The sequence below is a fragment of the Gadus chalcogrammus genome, chromosome 4 (assembly GCF_026213295.1).
Source record: "Gadus chalcogrammus isolate NIFS_2021 chromosome 4, NIFS_Gcha_1.0, whole genome shotgun sequence".
Lineage (NCBI taxonomy): Eukaryota > Metazoa > Chordata > Actinopteri > Gadiformes > Gadidae > Gadus > Gadus chalcogrammus.
This window is the reverse complement of record NC_079415.1, coordinates 25,441,873-25,468,591: the sequence shown is the minus strand read 5'-3', so window position 1 is coordinate 25,468,591 and position 26,719 is coordinate 25,441,873. Positions and strand designations below refer to the sequence as shown.

The 26,719-nt window shown below is 43.1% G+C and overlaps 1 protein-coding gene across 1 annotated transcript; it reads left to right on the top strand.

Annotated features, from left to right (window-relative positions):
- Positions 1 to 113: 113 nt before the first annotated feature.
- Positions 114 to 26,603, top strand: eed (embryonic ectoderm development). Its single transcript, XM_056589526.1, has 12 exons — positions 114 to 431; positions 5,064 to 5,216; positions 6,871 to 6,963; positions 7,268 to 7,333; positions 7,989 to 8,114; positions 10,825 to 10,906; positions 11,248 to 11,339; positions 11,798 to 11,931; positions 12,746 to 12,851; positions 17,966 to 18,124; positions 18,503 to 18,576; positions 25,549 to 26,603. Exons 1-12 carry the CDS (start codon positions 309 to 311, stop codon positions 25,673 to 25,675), a joined length of 1,335 nt encoding a protein of 444 aa, XP_056445501.1. The 5' UTR covers positions 114 to 308; the 3' UTR covers positions 25,676 to 26,603.
- The last annotated feature ends 116 nt before the right edge of the window (positions 26,604 to 26,719 follow it).

Genomic DNA, 26,719 nt, shown 5'->3' with positions numbered 1-26,719 from the left:
AAATGTGTGGATTTTAATGGTAGTATTTGAAAGGAAATTGATTTAGAATTGTATATTTATATCGACATATAATTATTATATTATTTTAGAACCTTATTTTAAATGGTAAATATAAAAAAAAAGTTAACATAATAAACTCAAGAACAATAGGTTTCCACCATGGACCTATATGGTATCCACAGATACTCTGTGAATGCCGAGTTAGCCGGTTAAAACGTTCACATTTCTCGGGCGAGTGGGCGTTGCACTAGCCTCTTCACGGACGGAAAGGGCGGGGACTGAGGCGGAAGAGGCTTAGACCGCGCAAAATGAGGGAAAACAAGAACATGGTCGAGTCCCCTTCGCCGGCGGCGGGAAAAGAGATGCCTGCAAAGAAACAGAAGTTGAGCAGCGACGAGAACAGTAACCCCGATCTGTCGGGAGACGAGAACGTAAGCATCTTCGTCGTTTTGTGTTTGGGGATAACGCTGTCAACAGAGCGCCCGTTTAGATAGCTTAATGCTAAAGTAGTTAGCCGATGAGCTAGGTAGCCGGCTAGCCGAAGTGACTTCACTGAATGGCTATGCTGCTACATAATTAGCCGGCCAGCTAGCCGAAATGGCTTGATTGAAAGGATTTGCATCTAGCCCTCTAGACGGGTGTGCTAAACAGCTAGCAGTCTCCTCATAGCACACTTTTTCGTTTCCATTAATAAAATCCACATCTGTGCCCATGCGTGTCCAGCAAATGTTGTTGTGGGCTTTGCTTCACAGTACAGTTTCCTTTAAGTATACTACTGTCTGCTTTTGGCCGAAATTAAACTTCCTAACACGTAATTTGAATAATTTATTTCATCTTAATTTACGAGTACACAGGAGTACAATTCTTGGGCTTGACTCCTCAACAGTCACATAGCCGCAACCATACAAGATAATGCGGTGAGTGCTGTAGTACAAAGTGAGGTTTAAAATATATTTTTATAAAGCCACATAGATTAAGACATAAAGAAACGTTATATGGCTTAAATCAAGTGAAGGGATTTAAACAAAAGTTCAAAACGTCCTCCGCAATCCTCCCATGTTAAAAAGTAAGGATTTCAAAAGTAGATTATCTTCAAAAATATTAAATATTAAAAAAAATCGGAGAAAAGCGAGTCTTGAATGGAATGAAAAATTGAGCAAGGAGATGGGTTCCGAAGTTTGTTGAGAATAATAAAAAGGAAAGTAAGAATAAAACTTATGACAAACAATAGTTAAGCGCTGCATGCAGTAGGCTACTCACCTAAATATATGATATAAACTAAAACAGTGATAGGAGATATGAGGTGTAGTGAAGTGTAAGACACCACGTTCAAGCTGGGACGCCAAAATGTGATGGTTATTCAGAAGTCCTAGATCTGTACTTTCTCTTCGTTTATCTTTGGAGGTTTTCCTTTTAATGATGGTATTCTTTGGACAGAAACAACTATGTCCATCTTGATCTTAAAGGTCCCATGGCATGCCACCAGGTGTGGTGTGATTAGCTGCTACAAGCCGTTTTGGAAGTCTGCCCCTTATGACATCACAGGTGGGTGTGTTCACCCAGATGTGTGACGGATTGGTGTACAACGTTTGCTACAGTCCACTGGGTAGGCTGGTAGACTGATCTATCCAGCACACATCCAGGTGGACACGCCCAACTGTGATGTCATAAGGGGCAGATTTCCAAAACGGCTTGTACCGGCATTTCACACCACACCTGGTGGCATGCCATGGTGGGACCTTAAAAATCTCCCCAGAGCTGCCCTTATAGTAGAGGCATAATAATTATGCCATAATTGTTAACGCATTGATACACTTGATGCCATACTTTAAAAACACTCCAAGTTAATTAGCTGTTCAAAAACATTATGTATGCCTTTTAGCAACTAAATCCCATTGGATGTACTATTGAAGGTTATTATTTGTTATTGCTGCTGATGCCATCCTTGACTAAAGGTCTGATTATGGCTGGTTCAGACTACACGATTTTAGCCCGATTTTTCCCCGATTCGTTCGTTGCAGACAAATTTGCGAGTCGTACACGATTTTGAAAGGTCGGCGACGAGACGAGGTCTCGCAAGCATGTGACATGCTTGCGATCTGCAATGTTTTCGTCTGCGACGTTCGCAAACCCCACGACGAAAAGTTTGGCATGTCAGAATTTTTTGGGGATTCGCATGACGTATCCATTGTTGACATGAGGGAACCCCGCCCCCAGTTGCGTGAAGGAAACCCACGAACAGCTGGAGCTCACGCGCAGTGTTTACCAACTGACTTCACTACACTTGACGATAGGGTGAAGGGATGCAGCCTGGCGAGAAATAGCTGACGCCCTTAAGACGTCCTACCCGGTAAGTTTGGAGCTAACAGCTGTTGACGTGCTAATTAGGGCCCGACCGATTCATCGGCCTGCCGATTTAATCGGCCGATTATAGCCTTTTTGAAAATAATCGGCATCGGCCAAAAAGACGCAGATTAAAACCGATTATTATTATTTTATTTTTTTTATTTTTTTAATGTTATTGCTCTTAGTATCCTGCAGATTGCGCTCCTACTCGCCTTGCTAACTAACAACTTTAGCTGGAGTAAAAAAGAGGAGATTGAATTTTACCGTACAACATGAAAGCACGCTCGCTCAGGCAGCTGCGCGCTCACCTCACCAATGTACACAAGACGCGTTGTTTGAGCATGTTGTGCCTGTTTTTCTTTAGGTCCCAGGCCATGTTAATTTGTTATACTGTAGACTAACGGTGAGACCATACTGCTCAGCACGCACGTGTTAGTCACTGCTCATGAGCGCAGCACATTGGGAGTTATTTATTTATTTTACATTACACATTTTTGACTGTAAATGTATTCTAAAACACTCAAAGGTTCTGCATTCAATTCACATATTCGTCAAAAGTGTTTGAAGTATATTTAAGTTATCAAAAACTACGTTTTGTATGCTTTTTTTTTTATTATTATTTTTTTAATCGTCCGATTAAATCGTAATCGTAATTTTTCTCTGAAAATAATCGGCATCGGCACTCAAAAATCAATATCGGTCGGGCCCTAGTGCTAATAGCTATCATAAACCTCAAACCGCCAGCATAATGCCTAGTGCTAGGTACTCGGGATCCATTGTTGACGCTCTGTTGCTAGCCTACGTTGTTGCTGCGGGTACTTTGTATTGCACATGTCACGCGCAATGCAACTACTATGAGGAGTTGCTGCATTGAGCAGATATAAAAACTACTGGAACCTTTATGACATGTAAAAAACATTTATGTCAGTTCTAAACCTTAGATTTTCTAAATATTTTGCAAACGTGAATAATACAAAGTAGAGAGCATCGCGCCCTCAAATCTTGTTGTGTGGCCAGTCTTCCGACAAGACGGGGCCCGATTTCCTGGCTCTGTGATCGTATAGTGTGACATGTTAAATCGTGGTGGAATATCTGAGAATCGTGTAGTCTGAACCAGCCATTAGCCATTACAAGCAGTTAGAAAATCTGCCCTACTCTGTGCCTTAGTGACATCACAAATGGGAGTGTCTACCTAGATGTATGCTGGATAGATCAGTCCACCAGCCTACCCAGTGGACTGTTGCTTATCTGTCCATCATACATCTATGTGGACACGCCCACTTGTGATGTCACTAGAGCAGGGGTACTCAAGTAGAAATGATGAGGGGCCACACATTTTTTTTTCAGTGACTCAAGGGGCCGGTCGGTATACGTGTGACTGAGGCCGATATATGCTCTGTTTTAGACGTAACGCGTAAGCACGTAAGATACATAACCCCCCCTTGCGCAGTAAAATATCCCCCCTTACGTGCTTAAGTGCGTCGGCCAAAATTCCTGACTATGCGACTAAAACACTACGGCCCTACGCAGCTCGCAAAGACTGTGATTGGCCAGCTAACCACATCCTTTAAGGAGTCTCACATTTCCGGTTTTACAGCATAATAGCGCCATTTTTAAAAGGCCGTGACCGAAGCGAATGAAGAATTTTGAAGAAGGAGAAGAAGAAAACACAAGAACGAATTATGATAATTATAAATATAAACAAGCCAGCGATTTCCACTTCCACGCCCACAGATTCGTTCGTTGCTCCCCCTACTGTTCTGGCGGAGAATCCCCTTGCAACACGCGCAATCCTTAAGGAACCTTAAAGGAACTGTAAATCAAAACTTGTCTAAAACAAGTCCCTTGTGTAAATTACGTGCTTACGTCTCTGTGTCTAAAACGACCCTAAATCGGCCTTGACTGCTGCTGAGATGGACTGTCTGCCTCGAGTTTGGGAGGGCTGGAGCGGTCTGTGGGCTGGAGTGCTATCTGTTTATCGTTGCAACCCCCAGCCTCGTATTGAGTATTTTTCGTATTTTATTTAATTTTTTTATTTTTTTTTAATAATTAAAAAAACTTTTCAAAACAGCTCGAGGGCCATTAATAGACACCCCGCGGGCCACAAAAGGCCCGCGGGCCGCTACTTGAGTATGACTGAACTAGAGCATGGGAAAAGGCAGATTTTCAAACGGCATGCAATGGCTAATCCCACTCAAACCTGGTCGCATAATATCACCCCTTTAACACTCAAACTCATTGGCTGCAGTCATTATTCTATACGATACAACTTTATTAATCCCCTTTAGGAGAAATTCATTTGTTGCAATAGCCAAGCAGCATTAGAAAAAAACAGGATGAATAAAATACAATAAGAATACAAAGTGCTGATACAAACAAAAGTAGAAACTAAGGGAAAATGGTAAACGAAATGCTAAAAGTAAGGACAAGACAAAAAGAACAAGCAGCAACACTTTCACACAAACATTCGCACTTGATGATGGCATCACTAATACTTCCATTTAATTGGCCAGTCAATGCCCTTGGTTTGTACCACTCCACGAACCCATTGGCAAGAAAATCTCAGTCAATTACGTTATGATCCTATTGGCAAGATTTTCCCTTCACCATCAATGCTTTGACCCCATTGGCTGGACATCTCTTCCATCACTGTTTACGCTTTGAACCCATTGGCTGCGGGACGGCATCCGTTGTTAACTCTGCAACCCCATTGGTAGGATGACGCGGTCAGCGTTGAGAGCGGGACCAACGTGGAGCGCCCAGACACGCCCACCAACACAGCCAACGCCCCGGGCCGGAGGAGCTGGGGAAAGGGGAAGTGGAAGTCCAAAAAGTGCAGATACTCCTTCAAGTGTGTGAACAGCCTCAGGGTGAGCAGCCGTCACCCATGTGATAACCAACCTTGCATTTGGCGGGGAAAAGCGGACGTATAGGTCACCGGAAGGGGCTCCACAGCCACCAGCTCTGTCTGAACAACAAAAAATTTAGTTCTCAATGGTGATGAAAGCTCGAGCAAACTGGCCACTTTACTCATGAAATAAGATAATTTTTTTAACATAGAATGTTTGCAATGTACGAAGACACGTTTCATGTGTAGCACATAATTACATTTACATTTAAGGGCATTTAGACATTACATATAATGGTGAGGTGACACAAAGCAATTCAGCACTTCCAGCGAAGCCCTGTGATTGCAGCCACTTGGAAGCCTGATTAATAATAACTTTAATCACAAATTGTACCGGGGGCGAAAATTGTACCGCCTATGTAATCAGTAGGGCTGTAACGATACGTGTATCGAAACCGAAATCGCGACGCTCAAAGCCACAAACCTGTCTCGCGGTGCGAGAAGGCAGAAGCGAGACACGCCCTTTCTAACTCTCCTGTCAAATTGTCAGATTGAAATTTGCTAAAAATCGGTCTAAATAATAGTCTGCTGACACCGCTCCTCTTATCGATGCCGTAAGTCTGGGACGACATGCCCTCTCTGTGATGACAGCTCTTCGTGGCTACGGAAGATTGCATTTTTCCACTGCCTGCGAAGTCCTCATATATGATGTGAATGACATTTATCCAGAGTGGTCCAAGCGCACAAAAATAGCCTGTGTGATCCCTGTCTCTAGTGTTTTGTGTGCTTTGACCAGCAGCTGGTCTGCTTATAGGTCGGAATGAAGCGGCCACCGATTATTGACAGGATGGGTACTTTATTCTACCGGACTCGTTTGTTTCTTCACTAGACACACACGCTCGCTCTCCTCGCTCGTCCACTCACTCGCTGACGTCACTCACACAGACACGCACACTGCCATTCTCGCTCACAAACATACGCTACTCGTAACACTATTCCTCGTTATTGCGAATCAGACGTTCATGTTTTTTCCCATCTATTTTAAAGTTAGGCTATTAAACATGATGCATTATATACGGCCTGGCAACGGACGATAGTGTCGAACGATGACGTCTATCTAAATTGAATTAATACAAGCTAGCTAGACTACGATACACTTTAAACACTCGGTTTACTAGCTAAATTCAATACAATACAAATATAAAGTAAAAACAAGTGTTATCTCTATTATGTTATTTCGTCTTGATGAGCGCGAATGTTTTTTGAAACCTGCCTGGAAACGGACAATGGCGTTGATCGATGACGTAATGTTTTGTTCGCGGATTACGTAGGCGGTACAATTTTCGCCCCCGCTACAATTTTGGTGTGACAGCGCCGTGTTAATTTGGATTCTTATTGACATGATTGCATCTGTATGGAATCATATCATTTATCAATAACATTGATGTAGATATTGTGTATTGATAATCTCCATATTGTGATTTTGATTTGACGTCCTAATTTTTTTCGTTTTACAGATTATATCAGACTTTGTGTATCTTTTTTCTTGCCAGATGGCAATATAACATGCTAGGGAAGCAAGTCATTGAAACGATCACAGGATAAATCTGCGAAAAAAAGCATAGAAAGAAGCATGTGTGTAAAGTCCCCCACCTCCGTGTGTGTCTTGGTTTCAGGAGGACCACGGACAGCCCCTGTTCGGGGTTCAGTTCAACTGGCACAGCAAGGAGGGGGATCCCCTGGTGTTCGCTACCGTGGGCAGCAACAGGGTGAGTGGGGATGAAGACGGCGTGATGCGGGCACCTTGGAGCTTACTTTTAATGTTGTACTTTCCGTTGTGGCATCAGAATGTAACGTTGGTTATTAAGTACATGAAGTCAATTGGCAGCCAATTCTCAGTCATGTGTTTTTTTTTGATTCACACTTTTTGGTGGATACTTTAATCCAAAGGGGTTTACAATAATGTGACTGTTTAATGTCAATGGAAAGTCCTACCTGAACATGGTTTCTCTGCCTGGCTTACTGACTGTTCCTCTGCCTGGCTTACTGACTGTTCCTCTGCCGTCTCTATAGGTGACCCTGTATGAGTGCCACTCTCAGGGAGAGGTCCGACTGCTGCAGTCTTACGTTGACGCGGACGTATCCTTTCACCCGCAAACTCGTTCATTAGTCTAGTTTCCCTTGTACGTATGCAAGTCAACTCTTTGCAACAACTTCACTATTTGTCTTTTAACATGCAAACATACACTCATTTAACGTCCAAAGTGACTTGCAGTGAGTTCAGATATATGTTTAAGGATCAGTTAGGTGTTAGGGAGCTCTTGTTAATGGATTAATCTATGAAAAGCAATTATTTTTCAAAAGTAATTTCAATATCAGCTGGATGAGACGATGGCAAACACTGCAGAACCAGTTGCTCTTCCCATCCTTTAAGCTCTGCTTGAGGTGGTTTCACCAGAATACATACGTTTACAAAAGAGCCACTAGCTGCTACGAAGGTTACCACAGCTCACCACATGTTACTAGAGGTTACTATGACTACCGTCACCATTACAAGTACTTATAAACATGGTTTGAGTCTTGTGGTGGTTGAGGAAGTATGGTTTGATTCAACCTCTTTAAGCAAGGATCACCTCTTCTGACCTTTTGACTCGTGTCATGACCATTCCGCCCAATTACCGCTGAAGTGCGTGTGTGATAGGCCTGTTGGCATCACAAAATTCTGCCTGCCGGTTCGCCTGGTTCTGAATTGGGGTCTGTTTCCCCTTGACCTTTGACCTTCCCCCGCTCAAAGGCAGATGAGAACTTCTACACCTGCGCCTGGACCTTTGACACCAACACCAGCCACCCCCTGCTGGCCGTGGCGGGCTCCCGCGGAATCATCCGGATCATCAACCACATCTCCATGCAGTGCATCAAGGTGAGCTTCGGGGTGGTGGTGGGGAGGGGGCTTCAACCTGTACCGGTCACCGCAGACACTCAGGCCTCACCTGGTTGGTTCCATCACATGTGACATCGCAAGTTTGGTTTGCGATGCTTCTCGCGTAACGTATGTTAACTTGCATTTGACCAAAGTTTCTTTTGCTTCTGTTCTATATATCTATCGACTTATTTTAACATGGAGAGTTATCGAACATTGAAAGTAGCATGTATCTAGTGTTACTCAGGCAGGCAGTGGCAATTCTAGTGAAAAGATTAACATGAAGTAATTTAATATGCAGTAGATCTGGTTTCATCTAATTTGAACATGAACTGAGTTAGGGTACAGTATGTCTAGTTGAATTCAGATAAACCTTAATTCAGTTAGGTTACAGTATGTCTAGTTGAATTCCGATTAACATGAACTGAATTATGGTACAATATTCAGATAAACATGTAGAGAGAGAGAATGGAGTAGCCTTACTCCAAAAAAATAGTGGTCAATTTAAAAAAATATATATATTTTGGCATCTACTTGATACAGGAGTATCGGTTCTTATTAGGGATGTGCATTTCTGGCAAAAATACTATTCAATATTCGCTGAGAAGTATTCGAATAGTATCCGAAAATCGGTCAATCAAGAACCCCCCAAACACACGCCTCGTATACACGCACACACAATGACACAGGGAGAGGCTTTTATGATTTGCATGAAATCAATTTGTTTATTTCAACAACTGCGCCACCAACATTCAACATCAAAATTATTTCAAAGTGGGCTTAGTCAGATAGGCCTACATGCACCGAAAACAGATCACTATTTATTTTACTGAACACAGCCTGCATGACGGTGAACTGGACACTAGAGCTGTAGCGACACTAGAGCTGTAGCGTCGACGTCAAATTTCTCCGTTGACGATTTTCGACGGAGAAATGGACGAAAGTCACAATAAAGGAAAATGTCCGCGCATGAAATCATCAAAGGTATGGAAATACTTCAAGTTAAGTCCTAAACGGAAAGGTGTTGTGATTTGCACTCTTTGCCAAATGGAGTTGGCATATCACAAGAGCACGACAGCAATGTTGGAGCATCTCAAACGAGAAAGTATCTCGTGCGCATGAGAAAGTATCTTGTGCGCATGAGAAAGTATCTCGTGCGCATGAGAAAGTATCTCGTGCGCATGAGAAAGTATCTCGTGCGCATGAGAAAGTATCTCGTGCGCATGAGAAAGTATCTCGTGCGCACGAGAAAGTATCTCGTGCGCACGAGAAAGTATCTCGTGCGCACGAGAAAGTATCTCGTGCGCACGAGAAAGTATCTCGTGCGCACGAGAAAGTATCTCGTGCGCACGAGAAAGTATCTCGTGCGCACGAGAAAGTATCTCGTGCGCACGAGAAAGTATCTCGTGCGCACGAGAAAGTATCTCGTGCGCACGAGAAAGTATCTCGTGCGCACGAGAAAGTATCTCGTGCGCACGGGGAAATATCTCGTGCGCACGGGGAAATATCGTGTGTGTGTGTGTGTGTGTGTGTGTGTGTGTGTGTGTGTGTGTGTGTGTGTGTGTGTGTGTGTGTGTGTGTGTGTGTGTGTGTGTGTGTGTGTGTGTGTGTGTGTGTGTGTGTGTGTGTGTGTGTGTGTGTGTGTCGTCAGCGAGTAGGTGGACAAGCGAGGAGAGCGAGCGATAGCGTGCGTGTCAGTCTAGTGAAGTCATGAACGAGTCCGGTTGTGTGTAAGAATAAAGTACCCAGCCTGTCAAGAATCGGTGGCCGCTTCATTCCATCATATTCCGACCTATAAGCACACTCACTGTCGGTCAAAGTGAAGGGTCATGCCCCCGAGAGAGCATCGGCCCTGGAGGGAACGTATCACCTGTGCTCCTCGGTCTGGGAGCCGACAGCAGGAAAGATGTAACTAACCATGTCGTAGTTGGAGGCGGAGCGCAAGAGAGTATACGCACAAATTTTTTTCATGTCCCTTTACGGGTTCCGTATTAAATAAAGTATGTTATTAAGAATTTTTTGGTATTTATTTTGAGATACATTATGGTTTTTATTAATCAAGCAACAGAAAAATAGATAATCGTCCAATTAGTCATTAGATTAGTCGACTAATCGATAAAATAATCGCCCGATTAATCGTTTAATAAATAATCGTTTACCCCCAGCCTTACTGGACACGTCTTAAGCATATGGAAACTGGCCAAAAAAATGACTTCACACAGTGTGTCTTTTTACAATTTATTTGTTGCCTGCATTCGTAGTGTTGATCAGCAGAGAAATAGTCTACCAAAGACGTTGACGTCGCTTAGCAACCGAGGATGATGCGGTTGATAAGTTAGCGGACTACTTAGGGAGTGATACGACGGAAAAAGAAAAAAAAATCCACTTTCCTTGACAGCGGTCATTATGTACTTAGCAACGGTGATTTATCAAAAATGTTTTGTACATGACTGACTATTCAACGATCGTTGACCATCCCTAGTTCTCATTACATCCCTACAGCTGATTGTGGCCAGGCTGTTAAGGAAATGTGTTGGGTTTCAATTTGAATGGTGGCTCTGAGATAACCCCCTGTGGGATACATTTGCGTGCCGGAGTAACGGTTCTGTGATGAGGTAACGTAAGGACACGGTATCAGCTGTGTTGACATAACAAGGCTGGAAGGGCCAGGTGCGTGCGGACCACTGACTCCCTGTTGTGGTTCATCCAGCACTATGTAGGTCACGGAAACGCCATCAACGAGCTCAAGTTCCACCCCCGCGACCCCAATCTGCTGCTCTCAGTCAGCAAAGGTAAGGCGACCACGCCAAGGTAACCCTCGGTTACCCTGTTTCTACGGTAACCACCCCCATGGTTCCATTTCCACATAGAAGCATATATACACAACTAAATTACATTTAGGGCATTTAGCAAACCAAGCAGGGCAACAGCTAGATCATCAGGAGCAGTCAGGGTGAGTCGTCTTGCTCTGGGACACCTCGACACTCGGCTAGGAGGAGCCATGCGTCGAACTAGCAACCTTCCGGCTACAAGTTGCTCGACCTCCTGAAATAAGCCGAGGATATCGGATGGCCATGGTCCAATAGTTCTATTGTAAAGTGTGTGTGTGTGTGTGTGTGTTCTCTCTCCACAGACCACGCCCTCCGCTTGTGGAACATCCACACGGACACGCTGGTGGCCATCCTGGGCGGTGTGGAGGGCCATCGCGACGAGGTGCTGAGTGCCGTGAGTAGCACTCAAACCTTCAATCAATCACTTAATACACGTCGTCAGTAAGGACGCCCTGGCCCCGGGGACAAGTCTGCCGGTTCACCTCAGGAGCACCGCCATTTTATAAAGATCGGAAACAAGTAAATGTCATTTGTTTTCAGCCCCTTGTCTCTCAAAGAGCTTCACAGGCCACGTTTTAGGACCCGGTCCTCTGACCTGTCAGAGGAAAGCAAGAGCGTATATTAATGTCTGAATCTATCTGTGTCCTCTGAAGCTCAACTGGTGGAGTATAATAGGAACATTAAGCCAGGGTTAAGGCTTTATTTGTTATTGAAGTGGTCAAAAGTTGGACCATTGACGCCCAGCATTTTAGTTGTCGAAATTAGTTCTCCACCACCTTACTTTAATTTATTCAAAATTTTCTGCAGAAAACAGGAGGTTGATTTTGGGTGGTGGTGTTTGTGTGTGTTTAGGACTTTGACCTGCTCGGGGAGAAGATCATGTCGTGTGGCATGGACCACTCTCTGAAGCTGTGGCGTATCGATTCGGAGAGGATGAAGAAAGCCATCCGGGGATCCTACGAGTACAACCCCTCCAAGACCAACAGGTAAGAAGACAACGACAACAACAAGCTGTAAATAACAACACACCACACCCTGAACACTCAGACTGTAAACTGAGGTCTGGTAATACAGGGTCTTTCCAGTCTCGGCTCATTTTGTTCTACACGGACATTATTAGGGGCGGGAATCACGATACAAGGCACGATACATGGCCCGCGAGACCGACAATGTTGCGTGAAGCGATTCTGCAATAATCAATAATAATCAGTAAGACAATCCTACAAAGATACATCATGATACAAGTGTTAACGATGAATAAAAAACGACTGAAAAGATAAAGTGCTGGATTTCGGTCTTTATTCTTGGTCCAAACAGAGTTTTTCAGTTACTTGTCGATGGTAAGTTAACTTCAAGTTTCCTTCATTCATGTATTGAGCGCCACCTCGAGGTGCAGGGAAATCAGTTTAGAGCGCCTTATTTATTAATCAAATAAATCTGTATTTGGGGCCTGTCTAACTCGTCATGAATAAAGCATAATAATGCAAAAATAAATATGCAATAGAAAATATAGAGAAATTGGGAAAATATGTATATTTGGCGCCAGTCTATCCAATCTTGTATCGCACTAAAAAAGGCGACGCTACATCGCTGCAACGATATTTTGTCCCACCTCTACTCATCATATTCACTAACTTTCCCTCAAGAGAAACAAGGTCATGCAGTGCCTGGTGTCTCCATTGTATGCTTTGATTGTTAACCTGTTGCTTCAGAGGAGAGTGATAGCTGAAGACTCAGTGTTACTGCAAACAACGACTCTGTGTGTTTCACGGTTTGTCGTTTGTCACGTTCTCTTCCAAGGCCATTCGTGTCGCAGAAGATTCACTTCCCGGACTTCTCAACGCGAGACATCCACAGGAACTACGTGGACTGTGTGCGCTGGCTGGGAGACCTGCTGCTCTCTAAGGTGAGGACCCCAACCGACACACACACACCCCGTTGCCACGGCGAATGGGGTATGATGTGATTACAACTTAAAGGACAATTACAATATTTTGAACATTGAACCCCCTTTCTGGTTTGTCTAGGATGAAATAGAGTGGTTAACACCGACATTTTTCAGAATCAAACCATTCTGGTATATGGCTTATTTCAAATCGCCCCCGTCTGCGTCACAATGGGTGGCTATGGGCATTCATAAACCTACCCTAAACGTTTGTTTTCAGAAATGTGTAACTCACTGAGTGGTTAAAGGCCCACTATGCAACTTCGGGCATTTCTTCGCTGTTTTCTTGGTTTTGGCACGCACATTTCTCTACACAGCGCCCCCTACAGCTTCGTAGTAGATATTTTACAACTCTGTCGTAACAACTCGTTGACGACCCTTCCCCATGCACTTCTACGCGAGCCATGTGCATTTGTTTTCAACGAAACCGGCGAATGCGTGGAGCCATGTCCGAAGTAGATGTTCATAAAGTGTAGGCAAGGTTATACATTTTTTAAATGGTGTATTTGTATTGCAATAAACATAAATCCATCCTTTTTTATAGTTGACGGGGAGAATTGATATCCTAGATTATAATTGTTTTATCTTAGGTTTAACAGAACAATCAGTGTAAGAGTGTTGGCCAACATAATAATCTAAATAAACAAGAACTTGGATTCGGGGATTCAGTCTATCTGGGGGACGAGACAGACGAACAGCAAAACACCCATGGAAACAAAGGTGTTTATATGGTTGCAACCAAGCAAGCTAGAAACATACAGGGCTCACAACAAAACGGTTGAGAAAACAATTTTTACAGGGCTCACAACAAAATGGTTGAGCAAACACATTTGTACAGAGACTATCAACATCAAGAATACCACGAAGACAAAGTTCACCCAAGGGTACTTTCAATTTCAAAAGCAACACGGCCAAGTCGGCGTCTGATTTGCAGTCTTCTTTTTCTTTCAGTTCACGCTATTCCTGAAAAGCTTGCCCAACGTTTACTCGTGTCTAGCCTCTCTGTCGGTCAGTCTCCCTTTTCTCTTCTTCTGTTCCTCCGACATTGGGTTTCTCTGTCTCTTTTTAGTCGGCTGATCTATGATGAATGTAACAATCCCTTAGTTACTTGTGTTTATATCGAGCCGGTTCCGTGTTTGGGGGTCTGTGCCGTAAAGCAATTCGTTACTTCGCGAAACCCGAGACTCCCGCGAGAGTGGGCGGCGGGTCGCCGGCAGAAACATATTCCTTTTCACCGCCAAGATGCGCAAGGGGGAGTCGAAACAACGAACAATCGAACAAAAATGTATAATAGAACCATCGCAATGACTCTTAGCCTGTTATATTAAGGTAAATCAAGCCAAAAGAGTTGCATAGTTCCCCTTTCACTCGTGTCTGATCTCTTTTCTGGTCCATTCTTCTTTTGTTCCACCGACAGTCGCCTCTTGGGTCCCTTATCAGTCGATTGATCCATGATTAATGCAACAATTGCCCCGCAACTGGCTGTTTATATCTAGCCGGTGCCATGTTTGGGTGTGTGTCTGTGCCGTAAAGCATTTTCGAAACTACAATCTGACTACATTTTCGAGGATACTTCCGCTGCGTCACATCCGGATTGTCTCGGTCCGAACAGATCAAGTTGCATATGCGCTTTTTCACTGGAGAGGCGACATGGGTAAATGACACACCCACCAATCGACCCAGAAATGGATGCAGAACCATCAGCATAACTCTCAACCTGCATACTTAATGTAATTTTGGCTAAAAAAGTTGCATAGTGGGCCTTAAATGATATTCGTTGGTGTTCCTAATCAAGTATTGTAGCGAAATACCGTTTCTGGCGTGTTTTATTTGGCATTTTGTAAATCCATTGAAACCGGACCGGAAACGGAAAGGGGGGCTGGTTGTAGTCGTTTCGCTCGGTTCTAGTCCTACTGTTATGACGGAGAACCGAGCGAAAAGACGAGCCCTCCTTTCCCTTTCCCTTTCCCTTTCCGGTCCGGTTTCCGTTTCAATGGATTTGAAGGCAGGCAGGGGCGATTTGAAGTTAGCCAAATACCTGAGACAGGACCAATATTCAAAATTTCGCTGTTAACCACTATTTCATCCTGGACAAATAACAGGGTATACGCGGGGTTGTTAAAGGTATTAATTGGTAGTAAATGAAATTAGCCCAAATTAAGGCCATTAAAAAGTAATAAACGTCATCTGACAAGGTATTACATTTCCAACAAGGCCTATGAGTTTTTCAATTGGTGTAATTTACGTGCAGGCCTGTCTCCTAAAATTACTAAAACTTTAGATTTATTTTTATGTTGCGAGTAGGACCTGAGCGATATCAATGATGGCACGTGGTGCGTGCACTGAAACAAACTGGACATACCCGGCTGGCTTAGTTATACCCACTTCGCGAGTTCGCTTCTGTTAGTTCAAAGTAATTTGAAAGACAATAATGGGGAAATGCAATTTTCGGACATCTGGCTGGAGGAATCAATCTTTAAAGAATGATCGCAAGAAGAACATTTGTTTGACCGGTTGCCATGGTTATCTCTGTGTGGTTAATTTGTAGTTGCTGTGTTAATTAGCGATGTTGTCCGCTTACTGTTACATTAAACTGTAATCAGAAAACCCGGTTATATGCTAGACCCTATAGTATCTGTGGTATAAAGGCTGGGACGAATTTCGAATTATGTACAATCCATAACGTTAGCCCTCTGTCTCATAGCTCAGCTGACTAAAATACCTCCCGTTGCTAAGTCTGTCCTATTTATGTGAAAGACTTTATATTTGGATTGTGAAACACATGAAATTATAAATTAATGAGCTTAGTTCCTTTTCTTTGGCAAGTGACCATGGTATAAGCGGGATAATGCACTTCGTGGTCTCTAAAACATGTTTGATCGAACATAATTAAAGGGGACTTCTTTTTGAGGGAGATTAAATCAAACAGAGTATACATTTAATAAGTAAAGTAAAGTATTTGAATTGTTTTATAATTTTGGCAAGTAACATTATATACCGAACTTGACCACTGTCAAGGAAAGTGGATTTTTTGCCTGATTCACGTCTTTCTTCTCACTCTGTCAGTAGTCCGGTAACTCATCAACCCCAGTGCGTCCGGTTTCTAAGTGACGTCAACGTCTTTGGAGGACTATTTCTCTGCTGTTTTGGCAAGGAGCCGTGTAATAATGTATAGAACGTCGCCAGTCATTATCGAAAATAATACCCTTCAGGGCAAAGCAAGACACCTCCGCTTCGCATCGCGGTCCGGTTGGCCCTGTCTGGGCTTATTTACCCGATAATGATCGGCGTACTGTACCATAACATTATCCCTTACATATATCATATAAGTCCAGACCAGCATAACGGTTGTGCGCGAGAGACATACGAACGAAAGCTTATCACTTATGTAAATGCCATAGTAGGGTTGGGCAATCGTCTACAAGCTTCCATCGTCCGATAGCGCCCCCTAGCGATCGCCGATAGTCAATACTATCGGGGGGCAACTTTATAATAATTGTATAATATTAATTATTTATAATAATTTATCACTTTGAAAAAAATCGTGTTTTTTTTTTTTCTCATTTTTTCTTAAAAACGATTACAATGGTCTTCCCCTTGGACCAGCGTGAGCCTCCGCTGATTTAAGTTTCGATGCGTCGGCGCCAGCGGCGCTGTCATGATGACACACAGCTCGTAGCTGTGTTCGAAATCGTTCCCTATCACGGATATAGTGCACTATATAGGGTGCTCGCCATTTTGTAGTGTTGTTCGAATTCTCACTGGTTAATTTCATGCCCTATATAGTGCACTTAAAATACCCAAAATGTTAGTGTACATATGATGTTCCCTACGTGTTACTCCCATATACCACAATGCAATGCAGTCGTGTTTTTCCGAGGAGAAGAAGAAGCGATACATTTAGAAATATCAACAATTTATTTGGGATTTAACAAGAAAATGTAACATTCAAAATTAATAAGAAAAACCTTGTTAAAGGAAATGTAACATTCAACATCAATACACCCTCCAGCTTTCCTCGAGAGTGCCTGGTTTGTTTACATGATCTGGGCGCATCTGTCTGCGTCACACAAATACCCGGCGCTTTTACTGACGCAAATGACGTTTAGAAATGTTCAGCGTAGTGTCCGAATTCTCGTTTGTTCGTTCCCTATGTAGTGCACTATATCATGAACACTATAGGGAATAGTGAGTGAGTGAATGGGGAACGATTTCGAACACGGCTCATGTACCACAGCTGTGACCCAGAAATGGTGCAGCGGGGTGTGATGTCATTTCGCCGTGCGAGCAGACCGGTAGGTTTCGAGCCCCTCCCCTCTCCTCTCGCAGCAGTGAGTGAATACGGCAGGTCAGCACTACATAGTATGTTTTCCACCGGTGCCAGTTAATTTCAATTACAATTTGCGGGGCTTTTTAAGTTGTAAAAATAGCTACCACAGCGCTTTTAAAAAAATAAAAAATAATTAAAATATAATTATCGCCTTATTATCGGTAACTTGAGACGATCGACGATGGAATCCATCTATCGTCGATAGTCGATAGAATCGACTATTGGCCCATCCCTATGCCATAGGCCTATATACAGTACATTCGGATTGCATGATAGGAATAGATCTATTCCGATTAGAAATCTAATCGGATCAGAAGTGTCCATGTAAACGCGGCTAGTGTTGTGTGTAACGCGTTACTACGGGGTACTATTTCATGTAAAACCTTAACACTGTAATAACAATATTAACGAGGTAATTATAACTTAATTACAACACTGGACACAAAAACTCTCTCTCTCTCTGATACTCTCTGTCTATGTCTACTTTGTGACATATTGATTAAAAACTATGGACCAAGTCCCGTTGGGACATATTGATTAATCCAACTCCTATGGTCTCTCTCTTGAAGTCGTGCTGGTATTAAAAAATATGGTGATGGTATTACATTTTTTATTAAAAGGTAGTAAATTCAACTGTATAAACCCTGAAACAAGAAAGGGGGCTCAATGTTCGAAATACCGGAATTGTCCTTTAAGTGTGACCCGAGTCCCCATCTGTTGTTTGTGTGTGTATGTGTGTGTGTAGTCATGTGAGAACGCCATCGTGTGCTGGAAGCCGGGCAAGATGGAGGACGACATCGACCGCATCAAGGCCAACGAGTCCAATGTGACGGTGCTGGGCCGCTTCGATTATAGCCAGTGTGACATCTGGTACATGCGCTTCTCCATGGACTTCTGGCAGAAGGTCGGCATCCACACCTTTTTATATTATTATTGGATATGATTCATACTTTGAAGCTGCCTTTGTGGGGTACAAAAACCATAATTTAGTGCTTGATCATTAATCACGGTTAGTAATTATAATGGTGCCGTCATAGGTGAATAAAGAAAAAGATTAACCAAAGGTCGGAAACTCTGTAAATATTAACTCTAAAATATTATTTTAGAAGGTCGGACCTCGAAGGGGATTTTGGAATAGTCCTCTGCTACTATCGATGATGAACCTTTTAGATCATTTGTTTTTCCTGTAGTTAGCTCGCCTTTGACCATCTTGGCAATTCCATTTGTGCTTGGACCCGATGCTTTCTGCTTAATGAACAACCTATCCTCCTCTTATTTGCAGATGCTCGCGCTGGGGAACCAGGTGGGCAAGCTCTACGTCTGGGACCTGGAGGTGGAAGACCCCCACAAAGCCAAGTAAGTGTCACCCGACCGTTCAGGGAGCAAGACGTCCAGTACATGACTGCAGTGCCAATGGCCCTGACGCCGCAGTGGGTCCACGGATACTGCACTGTGGCTGCCCAATGCTGCTAGCGCTTCGAGTGATTGGTTGAAAGCAGAGATGACATTTTGTTGTACTAATCTTGTTTTTGTAATCTAATCTGGTACTCGCCGCTTGTACAATCGCAAAGCCAGACACGCCTCATGTGATGGATAAAAACACCATGCATGCCTCGCGTGTAGGGATGGGGATCGAAACCCGGTTCTATCAAGGACCCGGTTCCACTTTTTTCAAAACCCGAAAATCATTAACGTTTGGGCCAATCGATACCACTATCGAGTCCCGTCGCTCATTTATAAAAAAAAAAAATGTCCTGTAACGTAATGTTGTGTCCCTCGAGTCGCGTCACGGCAAACATGTATTACAAGTGAAACAAGTGAAGTCTGGCGGTAAACTTTGCTCGCGAGGGTGGCTGAACGGAAAGGGGGGAACACAACCTCAATGGCCAAGTACATTAGCATTGTGCATCAAATAAAGGCCAAATGCAGTACCTTCGACTGTCTTCGAATTGAAAAGTCTCCTCCTGTCTCCTGTCGCACCACAGACGGGCCTGTCTTAATCATCCACTCAAAGTACGAAAGGTAATCGCACACAGACATTGTCGCTATAGTCCCGTCAGTTAAAAATTGTGTAATCTGTGTTATAATCGGTAGCATACAAGCTAGTTATCTTCAAAAGTAAATAAAGTTTCAGATGTGCTGCGTGATGATGTGTTGAGGTTGGCTCAGTAAAACGACGGTTATCCTGACGCGTTCAAATGTAACATAGAGAAACGGTAAATTCAGCTTTAGGTGAGAAACATGAGTAATACTGTATTACTCAGGTTTCTGTATTACTAATACAATTATAGCCTATAGTGCTCTAATAATTTTAGTATACATAATTAAAACTACTGATGTATTAAGAATTACATATTTAATTTAAAACACAATTATTTATTTCCCAAATATTTTCCTCATCACTAAAAACACGTATTTCCACCAATTAATAGAAAAGTATCGATAAAGACTCGGATCGTTAAGATCGTTGAGTATCGAAAATGGTATCAGAGATGAGAGATGAGTTTTCTCAGAAGGGTGGCTGGCGTCTCCCTTAGGGATAGGGTGAGAAGCTCAGCCATCCGTGAGGAACTCGGATTAGAGCCGCTGCTCCTTTACTTAGAAAGGAGTCAGCTGAGGTGGTTCGGGCATCTGGTAAGGATGCCCACTGGGCGCCTTCCTTGGGAGGTGTTTCAGGCACGTCCAGTGGGGAGGAGACCTCGGGGAAGACCCAGGACTAGGTGGAGAGATTATATCTCAACACTGGCCTGGGAACGCCTCGGGATCCCCCCGTCAGAGCTGGTCAATGTGGCCCGGGAAAGGGAAGTCTGGGGCCCCCTGCTTGAGCTGCTCCCCCCGCGACCCGACCCCGGATAAGCGGATGACGATGAGGATGAGGATTTACTGAATAAGTTTTTTATTACAAAAAAAAATATCGTATAGCCCTTGTAGTTGTGCAGATATACTCTGAGTGACGAAGAGGTTAAAGCGTTCACCAGGAAATGACGAAAGAAACGTTTACGTGCAGAGTCATAATTGGGTAAATAAACGAGCAAGGCAAGGCAACTTTATTTATATAACACTTTTCATACACAAGGCAGACTCAAGGTGCTTCACATATAACCATTGTCGTACAATAAAATAATAGATACGTAAAAGAAAACATGCAAAGAAATGAGTAAATTAGAAAGTTAAAAAGGCATTTTAGTATTAAAATATAAAATAAAGGCAAAGTTAAAAAAGCTTTTTAGAAAGTGCAATGTATTTAAGATTTAGCTGAAAGCCAAAGCAAACATAAAAGTCTTCAGTCTTGTTTTAAAGGTGCTCAGAGTTGGGGCAAGTCTTAAATCCTCAGGGAGTTCATTCCAGCTATTTGTTGCATAGTAACTAAATCCTGCTTTCCCATGTTTTGTGTTTACTCTATGGATAATTAACAGATTGGTCTCAGAGGATCTTAGTAGTCTAGAAGGCTTATGTAGTGGAAGCATATCAGTTAAATATTTTGGGCCTAAACCATGAAGGGATTTATAGGTTAGCAACATGATTTTAAAATAAATTGTCTGACCTACAGGAAGCCAATGTAATGATTTAAGAATTGGTTTAATATGTTTTGGTCTTTGTTAGAACTCTAGCAGCAGCATTCTGAACAAGCTGAAGCTTCCTCAGAGTTTGTTTTGGGAGACCTGTAAGGAGACCATTGCAGTAATCAAGCTTGCTAGTGATAAAGGCATGTATACGTTTTTGTGAGTCTTCGTAGGACATGAGCCCTCTAAGTCTTACATTTTTAAGGTGAGAATATGCAGGTTTTGTAACTGATGTGATGTGACTTTCGAAATGTAAATCTGAATCCATGATAACCCCTAGATTTCTGGCTTTGATTGAGGTTTTCAGGGACAGAGAGTGAAGGTGTTGGGTTACTTCAAGCCTTTCCGTTTTAGAACCAAATACAATTATCTCTGTTTTGTCCTCATTTAGTTGAAGGAAATTTCGGCACATCCATTCTTTGACTTGCTCAATGCACTGGCAGCGCGGGGGGGCCGATAGTCATTTGGTGATAGCGATACATAGATTTGCGTGTCATCAGCATAGCAATGATGGTCAATATTGTTATTTTGCATGATTTGCCCTAGTGGGAGCATGTTGATGTTGAATAAAGAGGGTCCTAAGATCGAACCTTGTGGGACTCCACATGTCACGTTGGTTGATTCTGATACAAAGTCGCCAATGGAAACAAAGTAGTTCCTATTTTGTAGGCTAGGACCTGAACCAATTTAAGACTGTGCCTGAAAGCCCCACCCAGTTTTCTAACCTGTCCAGAAGTATTGTATGGTCTACAGTGTCGAATGCAGCACTGAGATCAAGCAGCATTAGTATTGAGGTTTTGCCAGAGTCTGTGTTAAGACGGATGTCGTTTAAAACTTTAATGAGGGCGTCTCAGTGGTGTGCAGGGGTTGAAATCCTGATTGGAAGGTGTCATAGCAACCAGTTGATGCCAGGAAGTGATTAAGTTGCTGGAGGACAACTTTCTCAATGATTTTACTTATGAAGGGTAGATTTGATATTGGTCTGTATTTGTTAAAAATAGAGGCATCCGCTTTTTTAAAAGGGGTTTAATAACTGCAGTTTTCAAAGCTTTTGGGAAATTGCTTGACTGGAGAGAGATGTTAACTATCTGTAATATGTCTAGTTCTAGGCAGTTGAAAACATTCTTAAAGAGGTTGGTAGGTAAAGTATCAAGGCAACAGGTGGATGGCTTTAGTTGTGTCACAGTTTCCACAAGAGTTTGAGAGTCTATAACATTAAAGCATGCCATCCTTGCCACGTTACTTTTGCCTTAACAGGGTTGTAGTCCAACATTTTTGTTTGAAGTGGAGATATTGATGGGCGTCTGATGCCTTCAATTTTATCATTATAAAAAGCTGCAAACTCATTGCTTTTCTGCGTGGAATGGAGATCAGGTGGAATTTGTGTGTGGGGGTTGGTCAGTCTGTCAACAGTTGCAAATAGGGTTTTTGCATTATTAGTGTTGGTTTTAATGATATTGGAGAAAAATGTTTCTCTAGCACTTTTTAAGTCTAAATTGTAGGCACGGAGGCTCTCTTAATAGATATCATGGTGAATATGAAGTTTTGTTTTACGCCAGATGCGTTCAACCTTCCTGCATTCTTTTTTCTGTGCTGTTACAGAAACAGCTGTTCTCCAGAGTGCCTTTTGCTTTCCAAAGACTTTTCGTTTTAACCTTATAAGGTGCAATGACATCTATGACTTTCAAAATTTTCACATTAAAGTTTTCTACAAGATCATCAGCAGAACATGGGTTGAGAGGTGGTAGCAAGGAGATGGCCTTTTTAAAAAGTACATTAGAATCTTCATTGATATACCGTTTTTTGACAGTATTTGATTTTGTCTGTATGTCGGGAATAAAAGATATGTTAAAGAAAACACAAAAGTGGTCAGACAAGGAAGGATCAGTCACAGAGAGATCAGAAACATTGAGGCCCTTTGTGATAACCAGGTCTAGAGTGTGCCCCTTACAATGAGTAGCCTCTTTCACATGTTGAGACAGTTCAAATGTGTCCAAAATGGTAGAACGTTTTTTTGCACACTTGTCATTCAAATCATCAGTATGAAAATTGAAGTCACCAGTTATAACTAGACAGACAAATTCTGTGGAGATGCTAGACAATAATTCTGTGAAGTCAGGAGGAGAAAGTGGAGCTGGAGTTGTTGTGGCTATGGGAGAGATGAGGCTGGAGGTCATCGTCGATGGGGGAATGCAGAGGAGGGGGTCTGTGGGCTGTCTGCTGTCTGTGTGTCAGATAGTGGCAGAGTAGATGTGTGGAATAAGATCTCAACAGGACTTTGAAAATCCATGTAAACACCTTTATCAGATATACTTCGGACAGAAATCGGTACATGAACGGACAAGCAAAATCAGATAAGAATACCTAGATAACTCGTTCATAGTCCGCTTTCTACCTGCATGTAAACCAGCATCATATCGCTGTTCGCGTTCTGCGCGTGCTCGAGATCTTGTAGCCGGGGGACTTGTGCCGGAAGTAGGAGACGGTAGTCGTGTTGTTGTCGCCATAGATATATAAACAATTCTTATTTCTTTATAAATCTAAATATTTAATTATTTCTTTATGTTTATGGTTGACAAGAAACGCGATTTATTTAAAAAGGTGACGCAGAAGATGAAGGAAGCCGGTGTCATGCCATTACCCCATACGAAAAGTGTATCATCAACATGCATTCAGTACACACAACGCTTCGATTTCACCCAAGGCTGAATTAAAAGTACATGTTTTCCTAAACGTTGGTCATCAATGAGGTTGTAAACTAGTAACACATCTGGGCACATCTATCAAAATAAACGTTTTTTTTATCTGACGTGTATACTATTTTTACTCATTGCGCCTGGACCGAACCGACGGGGATATTCTCTGATATTATGAATCTTAAGAGTATCGGGTTCTCCGAATCTCAGGTACTTCCACAACAAAGATTCGTAGTGAGGGTTATCTCGGCCATGGTGGAGGAAGAATTGGGGGAAAGGAACTTTGACTTTGACTCTCTGAAGTCCAGATTTAAACGCCACATGGAGGAGAAAGGGATTGTTGCCGTATGCGGGAAAGCTGTCAGTTCACTTCGGGTCCATGTCATTTCTCCGACGCTCCATTGTTCCGTCCTCTCGGTCGTATGCGGACTCCTCCGGCTGACATGGACCCGAAGTGAACTGACAGCTGTCTATTGAAAACAACTTTCTCGAATGGCGCTGTCACACTAAATTTGTACCGGCTGCAAAATTTGTACCGGGCGCGTCATCCATACGTAATCTACTACAAATCTGCCTGGCAACAGATGATCGCTTCGTCCGTTGCCTGGCAACGGACGATCGCGTCGAATGACTGAAAGGTTCACGAACATTCGCGAACCTTCTATCTAGCGATCCGTTATCTGTATTGTGCTATTTCGTCCTTGACCTGCTTTAAACACTCAGTTTACTTGCTAAATTTGATTAAACAATTAAATACAATACAAATATAAAGTAAAAACAAGTGTTATCTAGATCCGTTTTCTGTATTATGTTATTTCGTCTTTGGCAACATGAGCGCGAATGTTTTTTGAAACCCGCTTTAAACACTCAGTTTACTAGCTAAATTTGATCAAACAATTAAATACAATACAAATATAAAGTAAAAACAAGTGTTATCTAGCGATCCGTTAACTGTATTATGTTATTTCGTCTTTGGCAACATGAGCGCAAATGTTTTTTTTTAAACCTGCCCGGCAACAGACGACGCGATCATCTGCTGACAGGCAGGTTTGGAATGGATTACGTATGGATGACGCGCCCGGTACAAATTTGGCAGCCGGTACAAATTAAGTGTGACACCGCCTGAGTTTGTTGTTGCTGGTGACGTAAAGAGGTCAGCCGGTGGCTCTACTACCATTCGTTGAAAGGGCTACAGCGCCAACTAGCGAAGGGGTGTCAGCCATGCTCCGCCCATTATTCAATTCTCTGAAAGACCATGTACATTCAGACAAGTGACACGGTCCGTTCGAGTAGCAAAACCGGTATATGGCTTAACCCGATCTAGCTGTCCCATGTAAACGCACTGAGTGACTCATTGTGTTCAATAGAAGCAGGTGGGTGGGGGGGTGGTTGTCGAACATTGTAAAAACCCACATCACACTCCCTCGAGCGTGCATCAGATGGTGAGACAGTGGCTGTTTCACCCACCTGCTTCTATTGAACCCAATGAGTCACTCAGTTTGTAGATAAAGGTGGACGACTTAAATTTTCCGTAGAATCTTCCCCTTGGGAGGTGTTGCTCAGGAGATTCCACTGAAAGTAGAAGTAGTCTACTACAGGTGTCCTTTTTCTAGGTCTATGGGCATCAGATCATATTCATTTTTTCTACTGCACGTGATTTAGCAGCTTCCTCAATCCTGGGCGCAATGGCTCAGGAGGTAGAGCAGGTTTACTGGCAACCAGAAGGTTGCTAGTTCCATCCCTGGCTATGTCTGGATGTCCCTGAGCAAGACTCCCTAACCGTTCCAGACGAGCTGGCTGTCCCCTCACATGGTTGACCCCTTCCACCATCAGTTCACACAGTCGGTGTGTGAATGTGTGTACGACCTGGTCAATGTCAGTCCATTTAGCAATTACATTTTGGGGATTTTGCTGATGCTTTTATCCAAAGCGACATACAACCATTCACACATTCACACACCGACGGCGGAGTCAACTTCGCAGGGCGACAGCAGTCAGCTGCTCAGGAGCAGTCAGGGTGAGGAGTGTTGCTCGGGGACACTTTGACACTCGGCTATGTCTCTCTCCAGGTGCATCACCCTGACCCTGCCCCGCTGCACCTCGGCCATCCGCCAGACCAGCTTCAGCCGGGACAGCAGCATCCTGATCGCCGTGTGCGACGACGCCTCCATCTGGCGCTGGGACCGCCAGCGCTGAGCTCCATCCCTCCGCCACTTGCCACCTTCACCCGTTCAACCATAGGGTCCCTGCCCTGTGCAGCCGCCACGGGGGTCGTTTCCCCATGGGTCAGAAACAGTTGTTATTTTTTAGCAAGTGTTTCGTTCAACGAACTGATACCTGACCCTGGATGAGTGTTGTCTTGGGAGGGGCTGTACCCCCTTCCCTTTGAGAAAGGGAATTACGCGTCACAGAGCGCTAAACACAGGTCGCCCATTTTCTGGCTATTGAAATAGACTGTTCAGGTGAGTTTGTCTCAATAAAATCCCCTTTTTCTTTCATTATGTACATCTCGGTTTTTTTCATTTGCTGTAGAATATCTTCGCTAGCAGACACGCGTCCAACCGTCTTGCTCTGAAAGGAGCAAATCGCAACCGCTATACACCCAAGAGTTACAAATACCATGTAAAACTACTCCCTCTTTTTTATCAAACAATGACGCAATAATAGACTATGCTAAACCTGAATACGTCCTCTGGTTCATTCTCCTCCCTCTTGATTGTACAACCCCATGAAGATCAGTCTGTCCACAAAGAGACTTCCTGTTTATCAGAATGATGGAAGAACAGGAATGTTTTTATGTCACACGCAAAGGAAATATTTGTTGATAATATTCGACATTCAGGCCTGACCTGCATTCCACTCACAGTATCTTAGTCATGGGTTTGCTTCCCTTTTGCTTTTGCTTCTCTAGAATCCAGAAGTAAGTTCTGGGAGTTTCCAAACATGTGTTTAAATCTGTCACACCTACATTCGTTGGCAAGCAATTGCTTTCAATTTGTTATGTTTTGCTTGGAGGTCCACATGATGATACAATATAAAGTCAATGTTTTGCATTGTCTCTTGTGTGTCTCTTTACTAATAACATGTATCTTCTGTGATTTTGACTTCAAATAAAACCTATTTTTCTATGGAGGTATTCTGTCGAATGGCATTTCCTCTGAAGGACCAACTTACTAACAGGTAGGAATAACTTAATTGATAGCCAGCGGGGCAAACCCCTAATAAGAAACAATCCCTTGT